The sequence below is a fragment of the Acomys russatus genome, chromosome 16 (genome assembly GCF_903995435.1).
Source record: "Acomys russatus chromosome 16, mAcoRus1.1, whole genome shotgun sequence".
Classification (NCBI taxonomy): Eukaryota; Metazoa; Chordata; class Mammalia; order Rodentia; family Muridae; genus Acomys; species Acomys russatus.
In genome coordinates this window covers 17144075-17168739 of record NC_067152.1, presented here as the reverse complement: position 1 = coordinate 17168739, position 24665 = coordinate 17144075, and the positions used below count along the sequence as shown (strand labels likewise).

Below are 24665 nucleotides of genomic sequence, written 5' to 3'. Positions count from 1 at the left end.
GGTGGGGGTAGTGGGGGGGGGGAGTGGTCTGTCGGCGGGAAGCGGTGCACGCCTCCAGCGCTGACACTTTCCCGGTGCACTCTTCCCGGTGGGAGGGGAGAGCTGAGCAGGCTCACGTGTAACCGCGTGCAGGAGCCTCCTCTGGCTTGAGCCCTTTCTCGGTAAGTCTCAAACCTTCCCTAGGCAACCGTAGCTTGGAGCGGAGGAGACAAGTGGGGGCATGCATGTGAAACCGGGAGGGGGGAGCCCAGCTGATACCCCACGGATTTGTGTTTGGGGCCCGATGCAGTTCCTTGCTTTTGGTGGTATCACAATGACAAAAGCGAATTATGTTGCTCCTGCATCAAGTCCTGAAAGATTATTTGGCTGCAAATAGCTTTGGGGTGTTTGTATCATTTTCCCTGGGAGAGAACGCCTGTTGCATTGCAAGAGTTGCTTGCGCTTTTTGCGCGTACAGACCCTCCCCCCTCCCACTGCGCGCCCCGCATTGCCTCCCGCGTCTTAAGGAGTAGCATTTGGGAGAAAGCGGATGCGGTAGGCTTTTGCGGTGGACGTTTTAAGTCCAACTCTCTAATGAGACTGCGGAGGATTTGGAGATTAGAATGCGTGGCAGCGGGGCGGCGTTTCTCTAAGCAGAGTGAGGGTGGGGGACGGGGACCTCAGAATCAAATTCCCTAATCCCAGATTCCACCCACACCTGAATATTGGCAAAATGCAGAGAGCTTGGTAAAGACCAAATCCGGGGGAGCGAGCTGTATTTCCAGGCAGGAAATAGCTGCATCCTTCCAGCCTAGTGGAGAACAGCGCCTTTGCAATAGTACTGTGACGGGACGCATAAATGTATGCTTTAAAAAAAAAAAAAAAAAAAAAAAAGTTAGGTAATTTTTAAATGTTCGGGGGAAAGAAAGACGAAACCACCTTTTAAAACTTAGTCCTTTTGTATGTGTCCCCGTGGCTCCAAGCAAGTGGATGAGTTTGAAAGTTCTTGCCTCCCACGCCAGCACCCCCATCCGCCACCCCTCCCCCACAGGTCCTTGATTCCAAGACCAGAGCATCGCGCATCTTTCTGTAAATGAGGATCATTGGAGTCGTCAAGTTTGGTGGGATAATGAGGAGAGGGACAGCAGTGGAACTGGATGTGTTGTATTAAGGAAAGGGGGAGGGGCGGGGGGGGGAGGCAGCTCAGGAAGACTAAACTAAGCGTGGATACCCTGGTTTGGAAGTCTGAATGAGCCCAGATTTTTGCCGTAATCGATTTTCGGAAAGATAGAACCAGGCCAAGTTAGTGATGACTTCCTTAAAAATCACACCAGTTGTATATACTCTCAGACGTTATTTTCCCAGCATAGATTTTTGGTGACTTGCCCCTTCAAATAACACACCAGAGGACTGTTCTCTCCTTTTTTTTTTTTTTTTTTTTTTAATCCCAGAACAGTTGGTAGCCCAGTCCTACAGACCAGTACTTTCTTTCCAAAGTAAATAGGAAGATGTTGAAACTCTAGCTCCACAGAAGGCAGCACCCAAAGGCCTCACTGCCCCCGGGAAGTAGTTTTGTAACAGAAGGCAGGAGGAAGGCTGGTGAAAGAATGACCCTTTCCTTTCCTTTTCTGTTTTTCAAAGCGAGGCTCACCTGTCCTCTTCCTCTTCTTCTTCAGCATTTAGCAAAGAGAAAGAGAAAGGAAAGAAGCTGGATGATGAGAGTAACAGCCCGACAGTCCCCCAGTCGGCCTTCCTGGGGCCCACCTTATGGGACAAAACCCTTCCGTATGATGGCGACACTTTCCAGCTGGAATACATGGACCTGGAGGAGTTCCTGTCGGAAAATGGCATCCCCCCCAGCCCGTCGCAGCACGACCACAGCCCTCACCCCCCTGGCTTGCAACCCGCTTCCTCCACCGCTCCCTCCGTCATGGACCTCAGCAGCCGGGCCTCTGCACCCCTCCACCCTGGCATCCCATCTCCAAACTGTATGCAGAGCCCCATCAGACCAGGTACATTCTGGACCATTCATCTGTTAGATGGTGTGTGTGTAGTGTGTGTGTGTGTCGGGGGGGGGGGGGCTGGCAGGAGGAGATCTTAGCATCCATCTCTAGAGAAGAGCCCTTTTCTTCCTGCTCTGAATACCCTCCTGAGTATCCTCCTTCAGTGAGCCCACCTAGCTCTCCTGCAGAGTCAGTTGGAACCGGACTCTAAGAACCTACCCTTCGGAAGCCGGTGGTTTCAGGTCTGGGTTGTGAACCCAGAAGGTTCATTTTAACCAACTCCCAGGAGAATTCTGAGCTGTTGGCTCACAGGCTACCATGTAGGCCTGGTGGTGTTAACAGCTGGGCTAATGGGTTCATGGAAACAAACTGTAACTCCTGTCCCCTTCCCCTGGTCCCCCCAAACACAAAGATAATAGGATCTTGCTGGATAATTTGGGTAGAGCCCAGAAGGCTGGAGTTACCAACCCATGTTCCTTCTTCTCTGGCCTAAAGGGGTAAGTGTGAGTAGAGGTGAAGGATGATGGCTGCTTGTTTTCTCATCCATCTCCTGTGGTCATTAACTAAGACCTAAAATCTAAATAAAACCAGGCTCTTCTGTTAGCTGAGGCTAAGCCTCTTTCTTTCTTCATAACACTCTGTGTTCCCATGAGCCAGTCTGCCCTTATATCGTTTTCCCTGTCATCTCTTCATCACACTTACTCCATCCACCATTATCAAAGCTTGTGACAGGGCTAGGGAGATCATCTTCAGTCCCTAGTGCCCACATCGAAAGCCAGGCGTGATGGCACACGTGTAATCCTGGTGCTGGGGGGCAGGGGACGTGGACACAAGAGGCTCCCTGAGGCTAGTGAGCACCCAGCCTAGGTAAATCAGACACACATGCACTCACATGTACTCATGCCCCTCCCACATTCAAATAGGCTCATACATATACACAAATAAATAAATGGCACATGTTTAAAAAAAAATGAACCAAAACATTACCTGGAAAGCACTGCGCTTTAAAACCAAATTGCCAAATGGGCAGGGGTAAGCACAGACTTGAGGCAGACCTGGACGCATACCTTCAACACATAGCACAGAATGACCAGGAAGCATGCTCATTTTATGCACAGGTACCAGGAACGAAGATCCAGACTGATAAAATGGACAGGAAGGTCACTGAACGGAAGGCCCTTAGCTGCAGGGAAAGACCGAAAACAGGACAATGAGAGACTTGTGTTACTAGTTTCTGCTGAACTCTGTGTCCTCAACTCATGCAGAAATTTCTGTCCCACGTAGACCTGGGTTTAAATGGAAGGAAATAAGGCGAAGGAAGAAAGAACACCCCTACCTATTTATAGCTTAGTCCTGGAGGTCAAGTTCACCCCTTCATAGATCTCTGGGCTTTCAAATCTATTTTACCCCATCTCCAGAATCCACTTTGGTTGATAACTCTAGGCCACAGGTTCTATTGGGATGAAGTTTTAATCTCCGGCTACCCGAGAGACTGCATTGCCCTCTTGATGTGGATTAGACTGGCTTGCTATGAAGAATACATGGCCCCGATGTTTGCAGTTTCTTCACTGGGAGAGGTAGCTAGCAAAATACATAGCCTTTCCATGCTGGACACATGGTGTGTCACAGGGACAGAGCAGAGTCCCAGAGAGTGGACACTGGCACTTCCCAAATTCTGCTGTGTATCTGAGTGACCATAGTGATGTCATAACCCCTTGAAGCCTCCTCACTCTCCCTCTTTAATAAGAAGGTATAATTTCAATTTGAAGGGGCTGTTTTCAGAAACGATAGTCGGTGCACCAGTGTCAGATGGCTAGCTTTGGGTGTTCTGTTAATTCAAGTGGTTGTGGATGTCGTTAACTTTTACTTTGGTTATGACAATCCTTGTCACCTGGAATATTTTCCTAAAGTCACGAGATACGGCTACACAGCCTCCCTCTGGAGAGCAAATACGGGGCGAGTTTGCCCAGTGAACTTTGGCTGGGTGTTCCTACTCAAAGTGAAAGCTTGGGATCTTAGAATTTGAGGTCAAGTCATTTGTCAGAGCTCCGTAGAGTCCATGGTGGTCCATGCTTCAGGTGATGGGGACTCCACAGTCAGAGTTGCTGAAAACAGCAAGGCACTCCCAAGTGTCTTTGGGTATCATTTTATTAAGGTGCAGAAGAAATATACTACAAGGTCCAAAAATAATCTCTCCACTTACATATCCTTTCAAATGCAGTCGAGTTGCATTTCAAATGATTTTACTCTTTGAATTGGAAACCTAGTGACATTCCTAATAGGAAAAAATTTTCAAAGTCCTTTTTTCAAGTACCAATAGATTTTTTTAAAAAAAATCACATTCTGTCATTTGCACAATTTTGCTCATGGTAAAGATTATACTGCAAAGTGGAATTCTAGGGGACAGAGGCTTGATGGATGTGTTGTCTCCAGCAAACTAGGGAAAGGAGACTGTGCTTGACTATTCTGCATAGCTCACAGGGGGACCAGAATAGAAGTGCCCAGGGAATCTTGAGGAAAATAAGTCTTCAGAATGGAAGAGCACAGATGTAGCCATGAGCATTCTGGGAACTGTGTGATCTCAGTCTCAACTGAAATTTCTCAACCTTCGCACATGCTCTTGAGGGTATGTCTTGTGGTATATGGCATGTGGTATATGGTCCCTTATAGGACATTAAGGGACACTCTTACACTCTCCTGTAGATACCAGTGGCACCCACTTTCCAGTTGTGGCAAATAAAAATGCCTTTGGCCACCTCCCAATGACCCCTGGGAATAAAAATCACTCATAGCTGAGAATGAATGGCCTGGACCTTCAACTTTGGCAGCAAAATCTAGACTTAATTTGGGCTGCTGTGACACAAATGAGTGACTTCCCACACCCCCCCTCACTCCACCCCCACCCCCAGAATACTCTATGGCAAAGCTTTTGAGAAAGCCAAGAGATGTTGGGTTGCCAAGAAAAAAAAAATTTGTATTAATAAGAGTGCTCTGCAGCATTAGGGAATGCAATGATGCTATGGGGTTAACCAGCAGATAACGCCGCGCAGTTTAAACATTTGCCGTCAACTGCTTGCTTAGTATGCAACTTTTGAGGTATGCGTTGTGTCAGTACTGCTACCTATCTGGGCAAAAGGCGGTGAAGCTGGACTGACGGACTGACAAATTATGCAGGATGAGTTCTACCTCGAGGGTGTCTTAGAATGGTAAGGTGAGCGTCCTTGTGCATTTCCAAAACTATTTGCCATAGCTGACCCCACCCCCCGCCACCCTCCCCACCCCCCAGACCCTTTTCCTGTGCTATGCATCCTCATTCCTCCCTGTGGGTGTCTGATCAAGGAATGACTCCATATCTGAAGAAATAAACTTTTGTCCTAAGGACCTATTTCAGAGATGCATTGAAAGCAGTGGTGGTGGTGATTGATGCCTTGTGTTGCCTGGCCCTGGAAGGGGAGAGTTGCGCGTCTTGGATGCAGGGCCGGTGTGTCCCAGTGAAGCAGCATCCTTGCTGTTCCCAGCCCTGCAGGATGGCAGGAGTCATTCTGTAGGCGCTGGCATTTGCGTGTCAGATCTTATCAGAGGTAGTGGGGGAGAAACATGCTCCTGGAGGTTATGTGCTGGGTACTAGGAAAAATAAGAATCTGTTTGCCCTGAGAATTGAGTGTCTGCTTTAAGGACAGCTGTCCCTTTAGGGAAAGTCATCTGTAGCAGACAAAGGCAGAGTTATTTTTAAACCCCATGCTTGTAAAGATGGATTTGGAACCATCTCTTCTGTGGTGTGTGTATGTGCGCGCGCACGCGGGCATGTGCGTGTTAATAGCTTTGGGGGTGTCCTGCCACTTTAAGGCCCAGATCCAGCGGAGAATTGAGAAAGTTTTCCTTTTCAGTTCTGAGCCCAGGATGATCTGGGCTATGAAGAAAGCAGGAGTACACACAGAAAAGTGAAAACCCTTTACATGTGGTGGTCACGTGGAGGAAGAGGAGGACGTTGAGTGAGTGGCCTTGAGAGATGGACACAGGGACACTGGCTGTAGATGTGCCTGCTGTCCGTCTGGAGTTTGTGTCCCCTTTCTTCTCACTGTCCCTGGCGGCAGGGCTTTTTGGCACAGGAGGGGAAATTCCAGGCGTGGGACTTGTGTAATCATGCGCAGAGCTCCGCTGCGCAGGTGTTTTCAGGATTATGGGAAGTCCCACAGAGGAACGTGGATGCCGCTCACTTTGAGGGCCTGCAAACTCATATAGTCTCCTCCCCAGCATCTGTCCACCTGCTGGCGACGGTGGGTGCCACGTGTACCACCTCAAGAATCTTGGGAGTTCCTACTTCATTTGGATGGAAGGGGCTTTTGAAAGGGAGAGCTCTGCAAGTCCAGCTCTGTCTGAATATAGTCTCTTTAGAACTACTTATCCTGTCCACCGTGCCCTGGAAGGGGACAGGCTTGTCCTGTTCTCGTGTCCGTGTCCCTGGCATACACTGAATAGCAATCCCTTGCCTGGGGCAAGAGCTATCTGGGGAGGAAAATGGAAAGCAAGACAGCTCGGTGGCAGGAATGGAGGCTGAGGTTTTCATCCTGGACTCACCCTTGGCTTGCCAAGTCATTTTGTGCCTGCTTCCTAAACCTCTCTAAGCCTCAGTTTACTTAGCAATAGAATGGGCGCTATAAATAATCTGGCCCCCAGGGAGATTCATCAGGCTTAAAGAAGATGAGGGTTCTGCACAGGAAAGCTCAGTGTCCTTATGAGAGAGCAGTGGCAGGGTAAAAAAAAAAAAAAAAAAAAAGCTGCGTTCTCTGTCCCCATTCTTCATTTAGGGATTTGTTCATCTAGTCCTCTTCCCTCTGCAAAAATAGGACATGCTTTTTTTTTTTTTAACCCCATCCCTCAGCATGCCCAACAATCTGACCTCCCTCTCCCTCCTGCATTGGAAGGAACCATTTATTTGATGTTCACCGAGCAGCCTTGCCCCTGGGTTAGCAGCTCCTATTCTGCCTGTGGGAAACAACTCAGCACCCATCCCCCCCCCACCTCAGGCTCTCACAGGGGAGCCCTGGACAACCTGGCTGCCTGCCTGCAGGGCCCTGAGCTCCAGGCACGTGGCCCTGCCCTCTGGGTAGTGTGCCCGCTTGTCTTTTTTATTCTTTCCCCTCTCCTCCCCCTTGCTTCTCTTCCCAGGAGAACTATAGCAAGTGCCAGGGAGCGATGGTAATCCTGACCCTGGCATGAGAAAACTGAGCTCTCCCGGAGGGAGGAACATTGATAGGCTAGGGAAACCTGTTCTGTCCAGAGCTGCATCCAAGCCAGCCCCTGAGTCTGGCCCTCTGGCCTGCCTGCTTCTCAGAGCCCCCCCACCCCTGCCCCCATCTCCTCTGTCTTTCCTGCACCGTGGCTGTGGGCAGGATTCCTGGAGGCCCACGGCTGCCAAGGGTCTTGGCAGAGGATTTTCAGTTCAGCGCTGTGCCTACCAGACTAGAAAAATAGCGCTAGAAGGACAGAATTAGGTGGAGAGGAGGGAGAGAGGTTGAGGGAGGGGAGAGGAAGCCTTGATGACATCCTAACACAGAACCGCCAGAGGATGAGGAGATAGCAGTGATGTATTGCGTGTCTCCGCTAGCTACCTCGCTTCCAAGTAGCACTAATCACTTCTACCCGGGAATCATTTTTTTATGTCTTAGCAGTGAAAACGAAGGGGAGAGAAGGGAGCTAGAGGAAGCAATAAGATGCATACAATGCATTAACTGCGACCAGAAGGCGGAGAGGCCTGGGTGGTACAGGGTTTGGTTCTGCGATGTCAGGAACGCGCTCATGTTTAACCTTTTCCGTTTCTCGTGTCTGGCATACATAACCCTTGTAAACCTCTTCACCTAAACTGCTGAACCACTGCTTTGCCATAAACTTATGGCCCTGTTGGTGGCTCACCACATCCAGTGTGTCTCAGAACGTCCCGGGTTTGAGACCTGGATCTCTACCGGTCTCATGGTAGCAATGGCTTCTAGAGCATGTAGACTCCAACAGACAGAGCCAGGGAGGAACTCTGACACAGTCTACTTCCAGGCTCCTCCTTGATCTCAGGTAAGTCATTTAAGTGGCATGAGCGTCTGTGTTCCCATCTGGAATACTGGAATAATTATAGGATCTCTTCCATAGAGCTGTGAAGGTCAGATGAGACAGTGCCGTGGTAGAGCACAAGCACAGAGCCTGGTACATAAGAAGTACACCCCCCCCCCCCCCCCCCCCCCCCCCCGCAACAGCCACTGTGAGCAGGGTCTCTAATTACCAGCAGTGTCATTCCCTCAGGCGAGGAAGCCTGGGACTCCAGAGTGTTGTTACTGTTCCTTTTGACCAGAGTTCAGGTCGAGGATTCTGGATTTCTCTTCGGCTTCTCTGGTTCGTCTTGTCTGGCCCTCACTCGGCCCCTGGGTTTTATTTTGGTGGCCATGGATAACTGTGACCGTTACTCATTTCTCTTCACTTACAGGATTAAAAACCGAAGCAAGCCAACAAAATGCAGCTTGAAGGAGTTCTTGCTTAGATTCAGCTCCTGAGCTACTTGCTAGTAAATCTTTCAATGGCACGGCCTAATTTTTTTTATAGTAAGTTTTAATAAGGGCGCTTGACCCCAGGAGAAGGGAAAGCAAAGAGTCTTCTTAGGATGTCACAAAAGGAGGTATTAGGTGGCACTCCTGTGACCAGCAACACTCTTTATTAACATTTCAGAAGATGACTCCTTCCCCCACCCTCGTTTTCCTTTACTGTGTACATTCGTGGACTTCCTGAACCTTCCTTGTATAAGAAGGGCCCAGCAGGCAGCAGCATTTCCCACAAGTCACCTCTGCCGCCTTTCTCTCATGATACAAGTGTTAGACTGGAAGATGCCAGGAGCAGGATGGACAGGCCCACGAATGGCGTCAGGTTTTGCTTTGTTGCCGTTGTGCTCCTGGGGAAAGATGGATGAGGGGAGGATTTGGTTGCCTGTCCCCAGAGGGTGGCCAAACTTGCAGGCACGCAGATGAGTGCCAGGACAAACCATGCTCTCGGTGCCAAGAGGCAAGCCTATTGAGATCTCAAGTGTCTATTGAAAAGAGAAAGGGTGACATGTTGATGGAGATGGCATGAATAGCATTTGAAACTATGGAAGGGGGCCGGGCGGTGGTGGCGCACGCCTTTAATCCCAGTACTTGGGAGGCAGAGGCAGAGGCACGTGGATCGCTGTGAGTTTGAGGCCAGCCTGGTCTACAAATCGAGTCCAGGACAGCCAAGGCTACACAGAGAAACCCTGTCTCAAAACACACACACACACACACACACACACACACACACACACACACACACACTATGGAAGGTATCAGTGTCAGCCTTAGCTGACAGACCTCACAGGAAGTAGTCATCACCCAGGGCAGGGGTGCCCCAGGCCCGGCTTCTTGGAAGAGCTGGACCCAGTGCTGGGGCCCCAGGAGAAGTGGGAGAGCCAGGTTGGAGTGTAGGGCAATGAGGGCCCAGAGCTGTAGGGGCAGGAGGTCCACGGTCTGCTCGGGCAACAAAGTACAGATTGGGTGTGGCTGCTGCAAGTCTCTGTAGGAGACCACAAAGAGTGGTCAGTCACAGAGGGAGCTTCATGCATTCGGGGCTCCGGAGCCTGAACCACGTTTGTGAGGCAGTGGTGAGCTGTCCGAGGCTCGTGAATAGGGAAACAGCATGTGGCTATTTGTATCTGGGTTCAAGGTTAGACTGGAAACATTTTTAGAAACTTGACAATAGTTTCCTCTGGCGAACTAGGATTTCCTTATTTTTTATTATTTTGAAAATAAACACTCTCCCTCCAACATCAAACAGCTTTAAAAAAAAACAAAAAACAAACAAAAAAAAAACCATGATGTTCTAATTGATCGAGATGAAGTAATTTCAAAACATGGGGTTTAAGTTTCATTTGTGAAGCCCATAATTTTGGTGATTGGGGGAAGCACTTTCTGGCAAGAAAATAGTTGGAAGGATTTGAATGGTTTAGAATTTAAATGTCCAAAAGCAGAGCTGGCCTCATAGGAGTAAAAAATAGATTTTAATAAACTCAGCCCATTAGTGTTCATTGCTTTTAAATGCCTCTATTTTATACGGCTTACTAGGTTTGCAAGCAAGTATATTGAACCAATTGTTATAAGTGCGTGCGTGCGTGTGTGTGTGTGTGTGTGTGTGTGTGTGTGTGTGTACATGCAAGCATTGGAGGAGTGAATGTCTCACTAGTACCAGCAGTTCTTGATCATAAAGATTAATTGCATCAGCAGTATCAAGCTAAACAAACTTACCCAAGTTTCTGGCCTCGTTATTACATTTGTTTTGTTTTGTTTTTCGAGTCAGGGTTTCTTTGTGTGGCCCTGGCTGTCCTGGACTCACTTTGTAGACCAGGCTGGCCTTGGACTCACAGTGATCCACCTGCCTCTGCCTCCCCAAGTGCAAGTTATTAATTTTACTTGAGAAACAAAGGAGTCATCCCTGTGCTGCTGCTTGCTTGCTCGCCGGCCTTGTGTTTGTGGCTCTCTTCTTCTCTGCAACTAGAACGAACTGTATCCCATGCTTACGGTATGCGTGTGCACGAGGGAGGGGGCTGGGTATCGCTAAAGAAGAAGTCTTGGTGGGGCGGGGGGTGTGAGAGGTGATGGGGTCAGAGAGAGCTGCTGAGTGAGACAGGCCTGAAATGACTTCTTTGGCTTCCTCTAGTGTGTGCACCTCTCAAGCTAGCATTATAGGACACTGGAAGATTTACAATAATCTGAACTAGTTCCCTTAAGTAAAAATAAACAGATAAAAGGCAGTTTGTGCACTTTCACTTTTAACTGCATACAGTGGACGGTCCCAAGGATGCTGGGGGAATCCAGTGTCTACTAGAGAAGAAATTGTGCAGCACATGGTTCTCCTCCACCGGCATCCTGTGGGCACAAACTCTGTGACTGAATATATGAAATTGTCTAAGACGTCCTCATTCCTTCTTTTCGGACTTTATCAGACATATTTGCCATCTGAAATCACTATCCACCCAGTCTCGTGTTCTCTCCTAAAAAAAAAAAAAAAAATGGTGGGTCACACCGAGTTCCGAAAAGTTTTATTTTTAAAAGTTTAATATGGCATGTTTATTACTGTTTTTTATTGATGCAAGAATGCTTTGGAGTTTGCAGGTCTTCTAATGAGGTATGGCTGTGGCTAATGGAAACCGCTTGGCACTCCAAACTTTTCCCCCATAGACCCTAGATTCCTAAAAAAAACATTGAGTGCGTGCTGCAGAAAGATGCTTATGGGACCCACAACACTAAATCATCTGTGACAGAATGTTCCTGCAAAGGGTGGAATTGCATAAACGGATCGGCAGAGATCGGTGCTTTGGCAGAACTCCTCGAGTGGGGAAGAGCCATGTTTGTTCCTCTAATGAGCTCTGGGTAGCAGTGGGCCCTAATGTGTTTGCTGAGGAACCCAGGCAGAGGTCTCCTTACTGGTCTTTAGAGCGTTGAGGTTTTAAAGAAAAAGGTGTGTGTGTGTGTGTGTGTGTGTGTGTGTGTGTGTGTGTGTGTGTGTGCATGTATGTGTGCCCATGGAAGTCAGAAGACAACCTCAGGCATCACCCTGATGAATACAGTCCACCTCCTTTGAGATATAGTCCCTTGTTGGCCTGGAACTCACCAGTTATGCTAGACTGGCTGGCCAGCTGCTCCATGGGGAATCTTCTTGGTCTTTGCTTCCCCAGTGCTGGGATTGTAGTCACACACCACTGGCTTTTTATGTGAGTTCTGGGGAGGGGGGAGGGGAGGGTCAAATCCCGCTCCTCATGCCTGGGAGACAAGCACTTCACCAGCTGAGTTATGGCCCCAGCCCAAGGCCTGCCACTCTCAGTTGAAAAAGGTTAAGCATGCTGTCCGTTCGCGCACACTGAATGGCTCCTGAGTTGAGCTGAATGAGCAAGCAAGATGAAAGTTTGCCAGTGAGGGAAAGGATGCCACAGGCCCTGACCAATGGCAATCAGTGCTGCAAACCAGATGAGCAAGGTCACCCAGGAACGTAGTGGTCAGTTTACAGGATAGAGATCACCATGCCCCCAAGGTATTATATGAGCTCTTTTAAGGATGTGGGCAAAGAAAGCCCCAAGTTTGGCACAGAAGCCTTATTCATTAAGACAAAGGCTTAAGACAACACCTTGAATTTTGCACAAGGGAACTGTGAAACAAAGGAGGAAGTGCTCTCTAATTCAATACAATAGTATTACTTTACTATCATTAAAATTTTTTAAAAATTACATTTACTTATTTAAGTGTGTGTGTGTGTGCGTGTGTGTCCGTCCATCCGTCCGTCCGTCCACCCATGCATTCCTGTGAGTGCATGCATACTGTGTGCCATGGTTAATGTTTGGAGGCCAGAGGCCAGCTCCCATGAGTCAGTTCTTTCCTTTTACCGTGTGTGCCCTGGGGTCAAACTCATGTTGGCCGACTTGGCAAGTGCTGTTACCCAGTGAGCCATATTGCTTTCTACAAGAAGAACATCATGATGGGTGGATCGGGGCCCAGGGGGGTCTGCTCAAACTATTGCACTAACCAAGGACAATACAATAGTAAACCTCGAACCCCTGCTCTGATCTACCCAATGGACAGGACATTCTCCACAGTTATGTGGAGAGCAGGGACTGACTTTGATATAAACTCTGGTGCCGCATATTTGACCACCTCCCCTTGGTAGGGAGGCCTGGTGACACTCAAAGAAAGAATAAGCAGGCTACCAAGATGAGACTTGATAGCCTATGGCCATATACAGGGGGAGGAGGTCCCCCTCCATCATAGACCTAGGGGAGGGGAATAGGGTGAAAGCTGGAGGGAGGGAGGAATGGGAGGATACAAGTGATGGGATGGCAATTGAGTTGTAATCTGAATAAATTAATAAAAATAAAATAAAATGAGGGGGAAAAAAGAGGCCCAAAGCTCTGGAAAGATCACAAGGGAGAAGGTAGAAAAGTAAGGAAGAGGACAAGGTGGAGAGAAACAAAGCCCGAGTAGAGTTTCTGCAGACAACAGCCCCGCAGTGCCGACTTCATAAGAACTGCATGGGTTTCATTGCATTATAGTTGAGTTTTTTACACTAGTCTACATTTTCAGGGAAGCTGGGTGCCGTGTTTCTTCATAGAATCCACAGGGTATTTAAATGGCCCGCAACATGCATGGAAATGAACCATTTTAAAAAAAGTTTTGCTCTCTATAAAAATACATTTCATTCTGAGCTTAGGGATGAAACTCACCCAAATAGAAAAGGCCACCTAACAATACCCAGTTAGTGGATTCCTGAGACATTTGAAGGTTTACTGTAGCTAGTATGGGTATTTTATAAAACTAGCCATAAAGAAATATTTGAGCCTGCTGTGTCTGTTTCTTTTTCGACTTTCAGCCTGTCTGGTGGTAGCATTGAATTGACTTAGCCTTTATGATCATTTGCTCTTGAATCAATGATCCTGCAAAATGTACATTTTTTGTATGGATGTAGTGTGTGCATTTGTACATGTTTGCGTGTATCCACATACACATGTATGTACATAGGGGCCAGAGATTAATATCCAGTGTCTTTCTCTATTGCTCTCCACCTTAGTGTTTGAGACAGGGTCTCTCACTGAGTCGGCCAGAGTAGCTGGCCACTGAGTCCCAGGGTCTTCCTGCCTCTACTTTCCTTGTCAGTTGCTAGGATTACAACAGGTGTCCGTTACCATCCCTGGCTTTTTATGTGGGTGCTGGAATTGCGAACTCAGGTCCTTATGCTTGCATGGCAAACACTTTGCCCACGAAGCCGTCTTCTTTGTCATTTTATAAAGGAAGATGCTGTGAAAACATAATTTGGGGAGCACATTTGACTTACCTGAGCAGGGAATCGCCTTTGAGGGCTTTCGCCATGAGTATCTATGTTGATGCTCGTAACTGCAAGTCAAAGAACCTCTGACACGGAGATGTTTCTGCGATTGCAGTTGCCTCCCCTTCGAGCCACTGCTCTCTGTCGCCAGCCGCCCCCTCCAGTGTGTTTTCATACTTCTATACTAAAATTCCATTATTACGGAGAAGTGATGGTTAAACTTCTGCCCTTGGCTTCAAACTTGGCGCCATTGCTTACCAGCGGTGTAAGGCCTCTGGTCCAGGAGGAGCCAGTGAGGTGCCACTTGGGAAGCCTTGTCTTATATACATTGCAAATGGAGCCTTCCATCACTCTCCTTTGTTCTCTCCAATTGCTGCTGCTCCTCTTCCTCCTTCTATCATCACCTGCAAACACTCATGTGAGAGCACACCTGTGTGGTAGGGAGGACGGCTGGATGCTTTTCCACACCTGATGGGCCAGTGTAGGAAAGAAAGACATGAAGAGACACAGCAGGTGACCATGTGTGTGTTTGCACCTGTGGGAAGATGCGCATGCTTGCAGTTCCGTGGCTGGTCCTGTTGCCATTAGCCCTTCACAGACACCACTAGATTAGCTCCTCTCATCAACATGTGATTAAGGAGTGGGTAGCTCCCCCAGTCAGCATGCTTTGCAGCCAGCGCTTTTATTCATCTGCATCCTCCACCCTGCCGCCATCCGGCAACCCTGCAGTGCGGAGAGAGGAAATGGGTCTCTTCACTCTTGAGCCTTTCAGCATGATTGAAGTTATGCGACGATCCCTTTTGTCTTCTTTTGCGGGGACACCTCTGAGTCATAAAGGAGAGAAATGGCTGCTCTCCAATTTGGGGGTGTGTGACACTCTCATTAATGGGAATAATAAGCAGGATGGTGGGTTTCCAAAGTCAGCATCCCCATTGGTCCATGTTCTCCTTCTTATGAGTCTCTTAGATGCCATTTGAGGAGCATCCTGCTAGACAGAAAGGTGACTAGGAGAGCTCAGCCAGGAAAAACACCACCTTTTTTCCTGACATGAAATGGAAACATAAAAGGGGTTGATTTAAAAAATTATTAAGAAAAGCGATTAACCTGGTATGTCTTTGCTTTCATGCCACAGCAGAGGTATAGGGTTCTTGTCATATTTCTTGGCACTCTGTCATGTGCTGCACATGTGGATAAGGCAGGGTAAGGTTAGCAAAGGTACAGCCCCGGTGGGGGGAGGGGGAGGGGGCCTGACAGGGGTGGGATGTAACACTGTGTTCCCCTCTTAGGAAGGATGTTTCATCTGAGATAAAGCGCCCTCTGCTTGTTTTCGCATCCTCACAAGTACCTTTGGACTCTACTTTTGTAAAAAATTGGGTACCACCCTCCTAAATTTAAACCAACTAAATGCAGTATGGAATCATTGCAACACGCACACACAGACCCCACCCCTGGTTTGTGTATGTGTGTGTGTGTACAGGTGCATGTGGAAGGCAGAGGTTGACCAAGGTGTCTTCCTCAACCACTCTTCACTTTTTAAAAATTTCTTCTCTCATATCTTACAACCTGACTGCAGTTTCACCTCTCTCCCCTACCCCTAGCTTCCTCCTTCTCCTCTCCTCTAGATCCATCCCCCCCATCCCCCCATCCCCCCATCCCACATCCATCTCCCCTCAGACAAGAGCAGGCCTCCTAGGGACATCAACCAAACCTGACATAACAAGCTATAATAAGACCAGGCACATACCATCACATCAAGGATGCTTAAGACAACCCAGCAGAGGAAATATGGTCCTACAAGTAGGCAAAACAGTCGGGGACAACCCCCCTGCTCCCACAGTTAGGATTTCTACGAGAACACCAAGATAGTCCCATTTCTGCTTTTGGAGCCTAAGATTATAAGAGGGGTTGATGTGCCTCTCAGCTTTTGGTTTGTTTGTTTGTTTGTTTTGTTTGTTATCGTTTTTTGTTTGTTTGTTTGTTTGTTTTTTATGGAGGTACTAAGGATCTGAACTCAGGTCCTCATGCTTGAAGAGCAATTTGTTTACCAAGCCATGTAGCCCTGTGGCTGTCCATGATATAAGTAAGCCAGGGGGATGCTAAGGGCTTCATATGAGGGATTGTAGCAGGGGCTTTCAGCTTTCCTAATGCTGCAATCCTTTAAGACAGTTTCTCATGTTGTGGTGACCCCCAACCATAAAGTTATCTTCTTTGTCATTTCCTCATGGTAATATTTGCTACTGTTATTAATCTTAATTATAAATACCTGTGTTTTCCGATGTTCTTTTGGGAGGGTCTTGACCCGCAGGTTGAGGACCAGTGCTGTGGAGAATTCACACATACTAAACACGGTCGTGGTTTGTGGAATTTAGTCTGTTCCTAGGAGGGTTGAATGTTGGGAACACATTTATTCTCCGTCAGCCCTTCCATCTTGACTACAGGAGCTTAAAAATAAATTGAGCATGTCTTAGTGGCCAGAAACCATGGCAATCAGGATGAAATCGTTATCAAGGCAGAAATAACAAGCTTTGATAAAGCTATCCGGAGAAACACAGCCCCGACCGAGAGCATCCACACACTTGTCTGGACCCTTATGTCACCAAATTAGCCTGGGTTTGAAATCACAGCTCTTGTCAGAAGCCAGGAAATGTGGGTCCCATTCTAAGCCCCAGTCTTCTCATCCAGAAATGGTGGCCTGCTTCACAAGGTTGTCATGGAGGTTAAGTTACAGTGAACATGATGTCTGTAAGACAACCTGGGGCTGTGCCTACTACTTAGGAGCTGCCACTGCCATCTTAAGTCAGAGTCATATTCTTTTATCTAAATACAACTTTGTAAAATGCGTTTGTAGTTCTTACCTTTGGAGTGTCAGTCGCAGGCTGCTAGGCACAAGTCCCCCGATGCTTGCTTGGGGACAGTGAAGATCTCTTGTGTGTAGTTCTCCTGTGTGAGTAGTTAGAAGGGTTGTCTTATGCTAACCACTGCCTTAGTTTGGGTTTTATTGCTGTGAGGAGACGTCACAACCACGGCAACTCTTAGTAGGGACAATATTTGATTGGGGCTGGCTTACAGTTCCAGAGGCTTAGTCCACCGTCATCATGGTTGGAAACATGGCAGCATCCGGGTAGACATGGTGCTGGAGAAGGGGCTAAGAGTTTCGCATCTTGATTAGAAGGGGACTGTGTGACTGGGCATGGCTTGAGCATATATAACCTCAAAGCTCACCTTCATAGTGACGCACTTCCTCTAACAAGGCCACGCCTCCTAATAGTGCCACTCCCCATGGGCCAAGCATTCAAACACACGAGTCTGTAGGGGCCTGCCTACCTATTCAACCACCACACTACCTCTCTGGGTTTTATGTATTTGTCTATAAAATGAGAACGAGTCCTCACGTGTCACAGATGCAAGATAGCCAATTACAAAGTGGACCAGACAAAACTCAGTACAAAGTTGGAATTTTGTTGGGTTGGCTTTGTTATTTCCATTGAATTTGATGGCAACAGGGGACACTTCAAAGGTAGCCTAGCCACAAAGAATGAAGAACCTGTTAGCTGGCCTAGGTTTGGCAGCCACGTTGACAGGGTGAGGGTTGTGTGTCTTTGGACAGGTGACCACTGTTCTCAAGGCCCTAGTGTTCTTGTCTGTGGAATGCTGGGTGCTGGTTGTAACTTCGTGACTCTGTGCTAAGACTCCTGTGAACTGTAACGCCAATAGCCAACTTTGAGGGGCCCAAATAACAGTTTTCTTTAAAGCTTCTCGGTGTCCTGGTGCCAAGTTGATGGATCGAGAGCCCGATGGCCTGCCGTTCATAAGAGATGATGGTGTTTAAAAACCAAAGTTTAAACGTCAGGCATTTGGCACCATTTGAAGTGTGGGATCGATTGAAGTGGGTTAAAAACAACCTTGATTCTGGTGGGGAACCACTGGTTTCTTCAACATTCCAGAGCTACCCTCAACCTCAGTTATCTGTCTGGAATCATTGCTCCAGGGTTGGCTATGTCAGCAGTGATTTGTCAGCCAGACAGCACACAAGGTGCGGGGTGGGGGACCCCTCCCTTACCCCCAAGACCTACAGCTACCTCTTTTGATGGCAATTTTTCCACCTTGGCTTTAGCTACTCCTTAGTGTACCTGGATGCAGGCTTCTAGGACTGTTCGTGGTGAAAGTTTCAGCTCATAGCCTGGAATGTCATCTTGAAAGATTCTGAGGCTTAGCCTGCATCAGTGGAAAGAGGTCTGCGATAGATTAGCAATGCCTGCCATGCTTAGGTGTGGCGGTGTTGGAGCCAGCTATGTGCTGCCCCTCCAGAGCAGGTTGGGAAGACCCTTTAGAATGTGTACCCTCCCACTGGGCAGCAGATCAAGGACTTGGGCCAGTGTTGTTTCCGGTGTCCTGGAAAAATGTTTTTCCAAGCCTCCGGCAGGTTCTGTTTTATTCTCTTGGGGAGGCTCACGCTAGTTAAGTGAGCAGAGAGAATGGAAGAAAGGAAGTTTGTTGATTCTGCTCCACAGTCACAAGACAAGGAGCCGCAAGGTCAAGAAAGCTGGAAACTCTACCACTTAATTCCACGGAAACTCCAATGAGGTCCAGGCAAGGTGCCCCCTGGCCCAGCAAAGGCAACCCACAGACCACAAACCTTGTGTGGCTGTGGCTGGAGGTCATGGCTAACAATTCCCTGGATACTGGGCCCTTGGTAGGCATCCAGTCATACACTCCATAGCCAGTGGCCCTGGAGAATGGGCCAGTCTGTCTAAAATTGAGGGTGCCTCTCAATTATCCAATTCTGGCAGTCCAGAGAGAGAGAGTCTAAGGTCTGTTTCTCTCCAGCCTTGGAGTGCAATTGATGCTTTTGTACTGTTGATCTGCTTTCCCGGTGATGTTTGAGCATATCAGAATTTTTCTTTTTTTTTTTCTTTTCTTTTCTTTAAAAAAAAAAAAAAATGACAGTGGAGGGGGCGTGGAGTGCTCTTTGCAGCTCTCAATGTGTCTCAAATGTCTCTGAGTCTCCTTACTTTAAGCCCATGAATGGTCCCCATGGAATTGTCACACCTGGCTCTGTGCTCTTCCTACGGACTCCCTGGGATACCGGGAGCCTTAGGACAAGGGGTGGATCCAGGAGTATGTTAGGCAGGAGAAGGGGCTGGAGGCTAGACATTGTCTGTGAAGAGTCAACTAAAGACCTCGATGTGAATGGAGAGTGGCTCTAACCTCCTTTGTTCCTACCTCTTCCTGTTGTTTTCTGATGGCTGCCCTTGAGCTCCGCAAACAAATGACCCTTCACTTATCCTGAGCCTGATTTGTCCATTTGCGCCTCAACTCAGTTGTTCTTGTTGATTAGTTAGTTGGTTATGGCTGCTAGCCTGCCTCGGGGTTCTGGAACCCTGGGACTGGGTTACTTAGAGCAGCAGAGCGTGATCAAGGGGCAACTTTGTCCGTAATTTTTACTCCCTTTAGCCAGAGGTCTCACTAGCCACAGAAAGCTCCGAATTCTCCAGCATGTTCCCTGAGAGGTTCAAACGTTCCCTGGGATCCTGCTGGCGTACCCTCACCTTAGCTTTTGTTTCAACCAACACGCTTTCCAATTTGGGAAGTTGAAGTTGACCACAAGGTGCTGTGATTTTTGAAAGTCATTGCAATTAGAAACCTTATATGTTGAACGTCAGCCCAGTACACAGCAATGGGGCCTGCTACCCACCTCTTCCTCCTCAGTCTGTAAAATTCCTCCCTACAAACGTGGACACCAAGCGTTGGATCCCATCAGAGGTCTGTGGAAGTCAACGGCCAGTGGGGATCCATGCTGCCTGCAAATGCAGGTCCCTCAAGACTCTGTTCTTCCCAGGGTACTTGTTGGGGTGCTTGCGACTGTGTCTCATCGTTAACCTAGTTTACAGAAAGCTGACCACCTTTTGCCTGAGTCTCCATGGGGTGAGAGAACATAAATACCTTTGTTGGCCACACCTTACATAAAGTCAAAAAACAAAAAGACAAAAAACCTCTATAACTGGGAGTCAAGCTTTTACCATATCTGGGACCAGCTTGGTTTGGACAACAGATAACTCTTATGTCTTATGTCAACAGAGAAGTCTTATGTCAATTCTAAACCTTTAGGAAGTGTCCACTGAGGACTGGGGTTTGTGGGATCACAAAGAAAGAGGGGACATACCCATATCGTGTCTGATGGAGTTCTTTGGGTTACCTTCACTGCTTAAGCAGCACTCACTGGGGCACGTGACACATCTTCCTCTCCGCTTTCTCATTTTATGTTCCTGAGACCTCCATCCCATGGGCTCAGCATCCGTCATCTCTTTCTAGCCAGGCCTTTGGCTTTCTTTGGTCGACCCTTCATGTTTTTCCCAGGGTTGTCAGTGTGTGTGTACAGTCTAGAGATCACATTTTATTAACACAAAGAAATCTGCTTTGGGCTGCCTGGTTTTGCAGTCACGTGGAAAGAAATGTGTTCCTTTGGTCCGCCAGCCTGCAGTTTCTCTGTGCAAAATACAGCAGAGAGCTGGGCCCAGCGCCAAGCTTACATTTCACTTCAGAACACACTTTCGAATCACTCCTTGGCAGAACATCCCCGGCGGTGTCTATTTGGGGAGTAAGTCGGGGAAGTGTTGTTTTTCTCTTAAGAGTGTCAGGAGATAGGACCTTTAGAACATGTTTTACTTTCCCCGTCCTCACATCTTCAGGGTGCCCAGATATCGATGCGATCCGGGGAAAAGACAGCCACAGCAGCATAGAGAAGCCCTTTTTGTTTCCGTCCCTGGCTGCCCGGCAGCCTCGGTGAACACAGCCAGCACTGCCTGGGATGGAGAAACTTAAGGCCTGGGTAATTAACATCAAAAGCAAAGTTCTGCAACTCTGGGGGCAAAGGAGCGACTCTCCCAGATAAAACAAGCGTCCTTGTCCAAATATTTCTTTCCAAAAGATCTGAGACTTTCCTCAGGTTGGGCCTCAGCCAGCCAGCGAAGGAAGTAACTCCAGCGAGCCTTTGGAATGGTAAATGGTATGAAAATAAACAAACAGACTTCTTCCCTCTTCCCTCCCTTGTCTATTTTTATTTCTTTATCTGCAGTACCCTGCCTGCTCTATACTTCTTTCCCCACCTCCACAGTCTCTGGGACTACGTTCACCGTTCCGCCTTCAATCAAACAAAACGCCTAACTTCAAAACAAACAAACAAACAAAAGAAAACAAACAAACAAACAAACAAAAGCAAGGATGTCTGATTCAGGCACCCTCCCTACTGTTGCCTCTTGTTAAGTGGCCACCTCAAGCCTACCTTGAGCCTGCACAATGAAGTTGCTCTCGGAATTTTAAACCCCCTTACGAAAGAGCAGACTGGGTCAAAACTTTGCTGGCATAGTATGAACTTCTCTTTTCCTAATGAGCTAGACGTGAAAAGAAACTCTGTCTTTACCATCACCCCCCCCCCCCCCACACACACACACACACACCCATAAGCTACAGAAGGATTTCCCGAGGGCCAAGCCTTGCTCTCATCCTAGCATTGCAAACCTGGGAAAGGCTGCACTTTCTTTCAGTGCTATATGGCCAAGCAGCAGCTGATACAGACATAAAGACCCTTCCTTGGCAGACGCAATGTGCCTGGCTGCTGACTCCTAGGCCGAGTAGCCACTGGGAAGCCTCCCTCACCTTACAGAGGATATGCCTAGACTCTCAGAGCCAGGCAGCAGCTTCCTGCTGGCCAGCTCCCTGCAAAGCCTTGGCTTCCTGTGTAGAAAAGGCAGGTAGGTGACAGAAACCCATCCACCTGCCTCAAAACCTGTTGGTAATTAGCTTTAAAAATACTGCCAGGTTCTCACACACCGCTGAGTGTGTTAACTCAGCAGGGGAGAGAAGGCATTACTACTTGACAGAATAACAATGTGGCCATCACATTAGTCGTTCCAGGGGAGGTTAGATAAGGTTATCAGAGAGATGAAGTCACCTTGCACCTTCCAAGAGATCTTCAGAAAGTGTTGAGGGACGGGCAGAAGTTCAGCAATCTATTTGGAGCCACGCCCCCTTCCTTTATATGTGAGATGGGGATATTTTTAAGTCCTATTTTCTTTTTGGAGGAGATTGGAGATTGAACCTACAGCTTCGTACACCCTAAGCATACACTTTACCGCTGAGATCCACCTACAGACCCATCACAGTTTTGGTGCGGGGCTGGGGGGTAACAAAAATCCCTGGGAGAATGGGGAGTCGGCGGCCTTTATCCACATCAAATGCTAATTCTCCACTGTGAATGTTGGATTGTCTCCTCAGTGTCTTAGGCATACCTAAGTGGATACCTGCCTCGTTCCTAATTCACCACCTAGGGAAGACCATTGACCTATACCTCCATTTAGCAAGTATTTGGGGAATGTAATTTCACTTTACAAATAACAGTGGAACATTATAACAATAGGGCAATTTGGAGCATTATAACAATAGGACAATTATTATTCAGACTATGCCTGGACTAAGAGAATCAGTCCTTAAGGTTGTAGGGCCTGATTGTTGGCCCCTCCTCTCACCAGTGGGAAACTTTAAGCTCAAAGGATTTGTGCCTTTTGCATGAGGAAAGTTGTGGAAGCTGATCTTGTAGGTTTGTGCATTTCTCTATACATCACAAGGAGATCTTGTCAATTCTCTGTGACTAGGTTTTAGCCGCTAACATATGTTTTCCACCAGAATTGGTAGCCAGAAAACATTAGTTAAATAAAGGAATGATATACCAAAGATTCGGCTTTGGTTAGAAGCATCTTTAAACAGATACTTGGACTAGCAGGAAAAAAAAATGTTTTTCAACATGGTGGGTCTTTGCAAAAGGTCCTGATGGAACAGTGAGCCACTGGGCACACGTTGGCCAGTGGGTCTTGGAGGAGGCCAAGTATAGTCTCCCCCAGCTGATGCAGTGACAGACTCTAGTATCCTTCACCCATGATACTCTCATGATCACACGTTGTTATCTTTCGATTGGTTATAGAGCAGGCAAGAACGAAGAGGCCCCTCAGAGTAGAGGACTTAGACACGTGCACATCCAGGTGAATATGTCTCGTTCCAATTCTCTACCTCTAGCCACAGGGACAGCACCTGGAAGTCAGCCGCTGTGCGTGCGTGCGCGCGCGCGCTCAAGAGTTCTTAGAATCCACCCAACAGGTTCTTAGCTGGGGTTTTAACTGGGTAAGTAGACAGAGTCCAAGTGGGTTGAGGGGAAAGGATGTAATTTTTAAAAAGTAACCATCTACCAAAGGCTAAGGAAATGGCTTAGCTGGTAAAACGCTTGCTTTACAAGCGTGAGAGCCTGAGTTCGAAACCGCTGCTATCCACATAAAAAGCTCTCTCTCTCTCTCTCTCTCTCTCTCTCTCTCTCTCTCTCTCTCTCTCTCTCTCTCTCTCTCTCTCTCTCTCTCTCTCTCTCTCTCTCTCTCTCTCTGTGTGTGTGTGTGTGTGTCTGTCTCTATTTCTCTCTCTCTCTCTCCTCTCTCCCTCTCTCTCTCTCTCTTTCGCACTCTCTCTCTCCCTCTCTCTCCTGCTCTCTCTCTCTGTCTCTCTCTCTCTCTCTGTCTCTCTCTCTCTCTCTCTCTCTCTCTGTCTCTCTCTCTCACCATCAAGTTACACTTTGTTGATTAATAGGTAAGCACTGCTGTGTGGACATGCTAGTTGCAGCTTCTTCTCCTGTGGGATTTGGTGGGATTTGACTGGCTTACAGAATGGTGACTCCGCCATACCAGCCAGCAGCTGCCTCTGAAACCGAAGTGGCCAGAAATACTGAAGAGAACCATCTCACAATCTGGCTGCAGCTGCTACTGCAGTGTCACCCTAGGTGAAAGGGTTAGCTGCATCTTTCTGATGCCCTCAGTATTTCCGACACTGTATCTACTCTGAGCCCGCCATCCCATCCTACGTGTCCATGCCGGGGAGTGAGATGTGGGTCTCGGGCAGCAGCTGGGGTGTTAATCCTTCCCATATTCCCTGTCTTACACCTTGTTTCTCCCAGGTGTTAAGGAGAAGACTAGTCCTCTCACCTGTCGGGTTGAGGCAGAGAAGGTGTACATAACACTAATTGATATTATAGTCACTTGGAACCGGTTACAGGTCAAGTCTATAAGAGAAACTGATTTCATTTTTTAAGACCAAACGGTAGTGATTCCACATTTGTTTCTTGAGTTTTAACCTCTCCTAGGACTGCCCTTCCACTTTCTCAATAAACAAGCCTGAATTCAGCCTAGCGTGTGGAATTCTACATTCCCTTTGTTTATGCTGTGCCAAAGGGCCAGAGGGTGGTTGGCCTGGAGCTTTTCTGCTCCCCACTCGGGGATGCAGAAAAACTATGTCTTGAACTCTATCGAGAGACCCCTTCTCAGTGAGCCAGAGAAGCAGATATGTAAATAAGCATAACTGCCTTAACCTAAGGCCTCAGTGCAGACTCAAGACACAAGAGCAGCTTTTGCCCAAGTGTCCTCAGGAGGGCATTGGAAGGGCCGCTGGGTACGGCAGCTGCACTAGACACTAGCTAACTGCCGTTGTGCCCTGCAGATGGAGGACAGAGCTTTCCTTTCCCCTTCTGCCTGGTAAACCGGTACTCTGGCAAGAATCTGTGTGCCCTCTGATCTGAATTTTGACCTTCTATGGGGCAGAAGGTAGGAAAGAAACAGCTCCCTAGTTACCACCCTTTCTTTTATGCTTATGATAGTTTGGGCGCTAGGCTACACAGTTTTATATGTGTTATCTCATTAAACCCCAAAGCCACCCCTGAGTATTGCTAACATTAGTATTAGATTGGTACTGTTATTGCTGTCCTTTTACAGATGATGCCCAGAGAAAGTGGGT

At 47.8% G+C, this 24665-nt stretch overlaps 1 protein-coding gene across 3 annotated transcripts in view; it reads left to right on the top strand.

Annotated features, from left to right (window-relative positions):
• The window catches only part of Hlf (HLF transcription factor, PAR bZIP family member), a 55174-nt gene that overhangs the window by 1025 nt on the left and 29484 nt on the right, over positions 1–24665 (top strand). For 2 of the 3 annotated variants that reach the window (XM_051158286.1, XM_051158285.1), the window contains exon 2: positions 1656–1991. In XM_051158286.1, coding sequence (XP_051014243.1) covers positions 1656–1991 — 336 coding nt within the window. Of the gene's footprint in view, positions 1–66; positions 162–1655; positions 1992–24665 lie in introns of those variants that run through there. The other variant, XM_051158287.1, reaches the window with a different exon arrangement.